This window comes from Oncorhynchus clarkii, chromosome 31 (assembly GCF_045791955.1).
Source record: "Oncorhynchus clarkii lewisi isolate Uvic-CL-2024 chromosome 31, UVic_Ocla_1.0, whole genome shotgun sequence".
Taxonomy (NCBI): domain Eukaryota; kingdom Metazoa; phylum Chordata; class Actinopteri; order Salmoniformes; family Salmonidae; genus Oncorhynchus; species Oncorhynchus clarkii.
In genome coordinates this window covers 29,092,152-29,098,295 of record NC_092177.1, presented here as the reverse complement: position 1 = coordinate 29,098,295, position 6,144 = coordinate 29,092,152, and the positions used below count along the sequence as shown (strand labels likewise).

The 6,144-nt window shown below is 43.3% G+C and overlaps 1 protein-coding gene across 7 annotated transcripts in view; it reads left to right on the top strand.

Annotated features, from left to right (window-relative positions):
- Positions 1-2,565, top strand: part of LOC139390500 (fibroblast growth factor 13-like) — a 203,752-nt gene extending 201,187 nt beyond the window's left edge. For all 7 annotated transcript variants that reach the window (XM_071137638.1, XM_071137633.1, XM_071137635.1 and 4 more), the window contains one exon: positions 667-2,565. In XM_071137638.1, coding sequence (XP_070993739.1) covers positions 667-803 — 137 coding nt within the window. In that variant the 3' untranslated portion in view covers positions 804-2,565. The remainder of the gene's footprint in view (positions 1-666) is intronic.
- The last annotated feature ends 3,579 nt before the right edge of the window (positions 2,566-6,144 follow it).

Sequence of the window (6,144 nt, the reverse complement as noted above, 5' to 3'; positions counted from 1 at the left end):
GGAGGAAAGTAAAAGCGTATTAGAACTAAGGAAGGATGACCTAGAGGTCAGGGTCCATCTCACCGCTGGGCCGGTCATCCTTCCTGATTATAGTTCCTTAATGCCGTGGATAATAAGCCCAGCATCGATTTCACACAGCTTCCCACTTAAGTCCACTATTGATTGACTTGTTGCTTTGTGTGTAGCCTGCTGTTAAAACCAAAAAAGCAAGGCAATGTCAAGCCCCAGGAGGGCCGTGCATTAAAACACTGGCTGTTTTCGGAGTGGCTCCTAAAGACTAAAGAGATCAGAACCTCTAAGGTGACTGGTGTTTCTTCTGAAATGTTTCCGCGATGCAGACAACACTGCTTTAACTTTTACAAGCTCCTGAATAACTCATGTAAGGCAGTGTCTATAAGTACTTTCTGCCCTCTAAAAATAACTTGTCCTAATATTTCTTTGGTGCTTATGGCAGGGGTGTACATTCTGTTATGAGCGTCAGTGACAGGATCAGAGGGAGTTGAGCAATAGAAGAGAATAGAATACAACTTGGTCCGACCAAAGAGGAGAACGTGAATCTCCAGATGGACAATACAATTATATTCCAGTGTATTCTATTCTACTGCTCACCTCCATCTATACTAGCAGCCATGTGTCTTACCATTCTACTGTCTGTCTGTCCCACAGTGGCCATGTACAGGGAACCCTCCCTCCATGACCTGACAGAGTTCTCGCGCTCCGGCAGCGGCACGCCCACCAAGTCCCGGAGCGCCTCGGCCGTGCTCAACGGAGGCAAGACGGTGAGCCAGAACGAATCCACGTAGCCGGGTGGTGGCGTGGCAGGCCGGGGCGGACGTTAGAAGAAGACACCTTACCTCCAGAAGAGTGTGACTTCCAAGCAGACTTCTCTCTCCAAAACCATTGGCGGTTCAGGACAACTTTACGACTACTAAACACCACCACCAATCAATCACCACACTCAATTAGGTTCCATTCAAACTATCTTTCTTTCTATCTTTCAACAGCCAACCAAATTACACCATGGACTTTGTTTGCAAAACGCTAGGCTATTTTGAAACGCCATTTGAGAACACCATTTTCTGTTGGCGACTCTCTGGTGGTAATGACTGTGTACCAGTTAGCTAATCTTTTAACGTTTCTTACTTCCTGCAGATAACGACTTCTTTTACTTATAGGTCCTGATCATATAGACACCTACCCGGTCATATCCTACCCGGCAGGCAGGTAGGTAGAGAGGCAGGCAGGAGGTCAGGGCAACCGGTGAGGGGCTGCAGTGGGTAGAGAAGTGCCCTGTTTCTGTGTGTCATCCATGATGCTTCTGTGAATACGAAGCCGTTCCCCATGACGGAGTGCAGCCCTAGCGAAGCTGCAACCGCAGCCAGATATAACAGTAGCTCTCCTGCACACGCTCAGAAGAGATTTGAGCTCTAGCATAAAACTAAAATAAAGGGAAAAGCGTGTGGCACTCTGAGCGACGACGCCATAGCTTGCAGCTTTGTTTGCTAATTTTCCAAATTAGCGGAGAGCTTTTTATTTTTGATTGTTTTGTTCCCTCTTGTTCTCTCGCCATCCTCAGTATTTGTGTTTTTGTAGCCGTCTCCACAGTTAAAGGGGTTCCAGCACACCAAAGACAGAGCTGAAAGACTGTCCCTTTAAGCAGTCAAGTCAAGCCAGTATACAGGCGCAGCTGGAGGTGTTGAGTTATTTTTAAAATTGTACATTTTTGATGAGAGAAAGAAAGAAAAGTGAACAAAGAGAATGAGGAAGAAAAGAAGTAGGAAGGCTTGTCAATGTTCTAGAAAGTGTTTTTTGCTGAAGGGAAAGAGGCTATATATTGTTGGTGAGCTCTAGGGTTGAGTTGAGGTATGAATCGACTGTATAATGTCCTTTTGTTTCTGTTGTGTTACATTGTATTCTGTCTTCAGTCCCCATGTTCTGTTCTCCAGTCCAGTGCTTGTGTCATGCCTTGCCCCCTCCCCTTTTGTTGGCTCTTATTGGCTGATTCAGTTCACCATATAAGGATATGGTGATGGCCCCCACCCAGGACTTGTTTCGTGTTTGAGTAACTTATCGTAGTGACAATTTTCTAAATAAATTTAAAAAATACTGTGGAATTTTAGGTGGCTTAAACATTTTATAGGATATGTCATGTTTGTAAAAGTAAAAAAACAAACACAAAAACGTCCCTTTCTTGCACAAAAACACGGTTGTGTTCAAAGACGACCCTTTTTGTGGGCTAATTACTCGAAGTTTCCCTTCGGCTACATACCTTGTTCATATGGAACATGCTACTGGGAAGCGTGTTTTTTTTTCTTCTTTCGTTTCCTTCGTTTTTTTTAGGTGAACCTCTGTTGCATGGGAGACAGCGGGGAACTCTGGACTACAGAGCTATAGTGCATGATGTAGGCTATGTGTATTAACCCCGTGTTGGATCATGTGTTCCGAACTACCAGGATACAACTGAAAAACAACCAGTTCAGCCTGCTACCTTCCAAGTTGTTTATTATTTGTTGTCTGCACAAAATGCACTGAATAAAATGTTTATATTAAGATATACTTTTAAAACGTGTCTTCCCCTTTCTTTTCGCACTGACGTACTCCACACACTTCTCTCTATTCTGTTCACAGCAGATCCAATGCATCATTTCCACTAAACATTTTTGTAAAGTTGAAGTGCATCCCACATTGTACAAAGTATCATACCAGTACATTGAATGTGATACTATACCAGTGAATAAGAAGATGAAAAATCGGCACAGTTCAATGTAGATCAATGATGCAGACAGGCGTTGTAATGTTGTATGGCTGATATGTAGCTAGGCAGGGCTGGAGTATGGTAACCTAACCCTGCTGGCCCTGAGGAGTTAATGATCTGAGCAGAAGAAAGCCAGGCCATGTCCTCCTCCTATCCTCTTATCCTATTGGCCTCTGGACACAGATGAATCACCCGGAGCCACACACACACACACAACCAGGATTGGGCTTTAATTGCCTGCAGAGTCAAGGCTCCAGTACAGGCTTATATAGCACTCAAGCCTACAGCCAGGGCCCATTCTATGTAATGAATCAATATCTCCAATGGACATCTGGAGCTGAGGATATTTCCTGGAATAGCCCATGTCATAGAGACACTGATCCAAGGTCAGTTTACAATTTTAGACCCCAATGGGTAAAGGTACACTATGCAGAAATCCATCCGCCATTTCCTGGTTGCTAAAATTCTATTTGTTTGCCTAATTTCAGTTTGTGACAAAACAAGCAAGTATAGTGCACAGCTGTAGGGTTAAATGCTGGGGTTTTTCTTCACAAAAGTAGTGCACTGGGTCTTTAATAGTCCTGTATTAGCTGACTGATATAGCAGTCTGTAGCGCGGCTGTTTGAAGCTTGTGTACAAAACAGAAACTAAAAGAAGCAAAAACTAAACTTAAGAATGGGAAGCAGAGAAATAGCGCACATAGAACAGATTTAACGCGTCTTAGACTTGAGAATGTCAGATCTAGAATAGATAGATCCATTTTCTATGTGAATTTGGTCAGGTTGCCCAAAAGGTTACATATTGCAGCTTCAAGGTTAGGATATGAGAGGCAATGTCTACTCAGAACTCATAGCACAATACCGCAGAATCCTGAGCCATCAGTATGTTTTCTCCTCTAAACGAGGAGCCTTACACGCAGGGCACGCAGAAGCCTTGATGTAATTAGCCCCAGCAGAGGGTCCACTCCCATTGGATGGGGAAATGTCTGGCCTGCCTGGTGGAACACTCCAGTTAGGCAATATGTTTTGCATCCATGCTTGTCTGTGGAACGTAATGCGGCGCTAATGCTAATTGGGAGGCTAAAGTTTACCGTGTGCTTCCCAGCTGAAACATTTTTTATGACGAAATGTTATTGAAACGTTTTTGTTCGGTTTGGTCTTCGGCAGGTTTACCGTCGTCAGTGATTGGTCAACAGTACTACTCCTAGTGTTTGTTTTCATTCAAGGAGAGATGACTCGTTTTCATGCACATTTGTCCACTTGAGAAATCGAGACGTTGGGACTATACGCTTTAATCTGCTCAAAGCATACTTCTGAGACATTTAGCATCAAGGTTTTCCCATCCCAGATCTCAGAACTGTTTTGTAGTGATTGTTTTTTAGGGGGGCAGATAGAACCTTATGGTTCTGAAATGTTCTCAAATATATGAATTCTGCATCACACATTTGTTCAGCCATGAGAACATTGCTAATGCTTAGCACTAGGCACAGAATGTTACAATTATTTCAATAGATAAGTACATACATGTCATTATTAAATAAAGAGAATACCCTTCCTTCTTTCTAATCACATCCTCAAATATATGAATTCATGTTCATCACACATTTGTTCAACCTATGGATAACTAGCAACATTGTTTTGTGATGTCTTCCTCTTTCATAGCTCAATAAGAATATCACTTTACATAGTTATTTTTGATTGACAACCCAGCATTGTGGGATTGGATTTTCACAACAAAATGTCAACTAGAACCTTACAGTCCCAACGTTACGAAATACTGCACCAAACATCCTAGATCTAAAATTGCTCGAATAAGACCTACTTGGCAAAAACGTCAAAATGAACTACAGATTTCTTGATTTATCTCAGATTAAGTCGGTCTATTTTGAGGAAGTGGATACTGGATATGTTGCTGCGGTGTCTCGAGGGACAAATAGTAATATTGCCGCTTTCTTTCAAGTGAAGGGAGTATACGAGTCAGACGTTCTGCTAGGAGAAAACCAATCCTTGTCTGCGGCGCCGTTACCCTCAGCGAGGACAGACAGAGCAGGAGGTTGACTTGAATCGTGAGACGATGTCACAGAACATGACAGGACTAATGAGGCACACCTCTCCCTCCCCTCTCCCTCCCCTCTCGTCCCTCCCTCCCTCAAACAAGAGGTCTTGTAGATGATCAATAGCCTCTGTTTGGGTATCACTGTTACTCTCCCCAGCAAGAAAACCAAAAATTGTCACTTCAACAGGAGGAACTAACAAAGAGTCACTGACAACTTAAACAAAACAGGTGGGGTTTTAGGAGTGGTTCTGAAAGACACTCATGAGGGTGTCCACTGAAAGTTGACTGGCAATAAGAACTGGGACCGAGAAGACACCCACCATGAGCACCCACTAAATTTGCCCAAGAACAGGCTAACAAAAACAGGGAAGATCAGATCAATTATTGTTTTTCTAGAAATTAAATATGGAGCGCCAACTTAAGGTGATGACCCTCCACATCTCTCAAGACAGCTGGAGGACTGGGCCAGCCGCTCCTAAATATCACCTGGGCCAGCACAGGTGAAACACCTTCTGACTAATGAGATGACACCAATTGGTGCGCCGCATGTACTAATGCGCTAACGACGAAATATAAATGGAATAACCAAAGCCTGTAACAGTCACCAACTGAGCATGTCAGGAATTATAGGGGGAAAATACATAAAACCATAGCTAGGATTACTAGGAAACGGAAGAGTTTCACCTAACATTTGATTTCTGAAGAATTAGGACAGATTTCCCTTGTAAAATAGATTTTAATGAATAAAGGATAAATACAAATAAATGCGTGATCATTTTAGCTCGTTGCATTGTGACAACTTGATTGCCCAGATGTCAGCATGCCATGCAGTGGACTAATCTGCATTTGCAGGAGTGTTTACAAGTGTCTGCTGGCTTGGCTAGCTAACCTCTACTACTGTTATGTCCCCCTGTCATTGGCTCATTAGAAACAGGTCCAATTATTCATCGCCTCTCATTCATCATACACCATGACCAAACTTTTACAAGAGCACTACATCACACACTTACTGCTATGACATGCACTCTTGGGCATTAGGGCTGTTTGCCAACAGTACAAGATGGTCACACCAGGTGGCTTTTAATCCAGACGTACACAAACACACGCCGGGGTTCAACGTGTCTTCTCATGCTGGTCTGTCACCATACAGCATATCCTCAAGCCTCATACAACAGTGGCATTATGGAGGCATTAGAGGGGCGTTATTGGGGAATTATGGGGTCATTTGGGGGGGAAAGGAACAGTGGAGGACTCCATCTCCAACAGCTGAAAGGCTCTCCAGTCTCCACCTATCATTTTAGTGAACTCTAATCTGCAGGCATGTGAGTTACAGT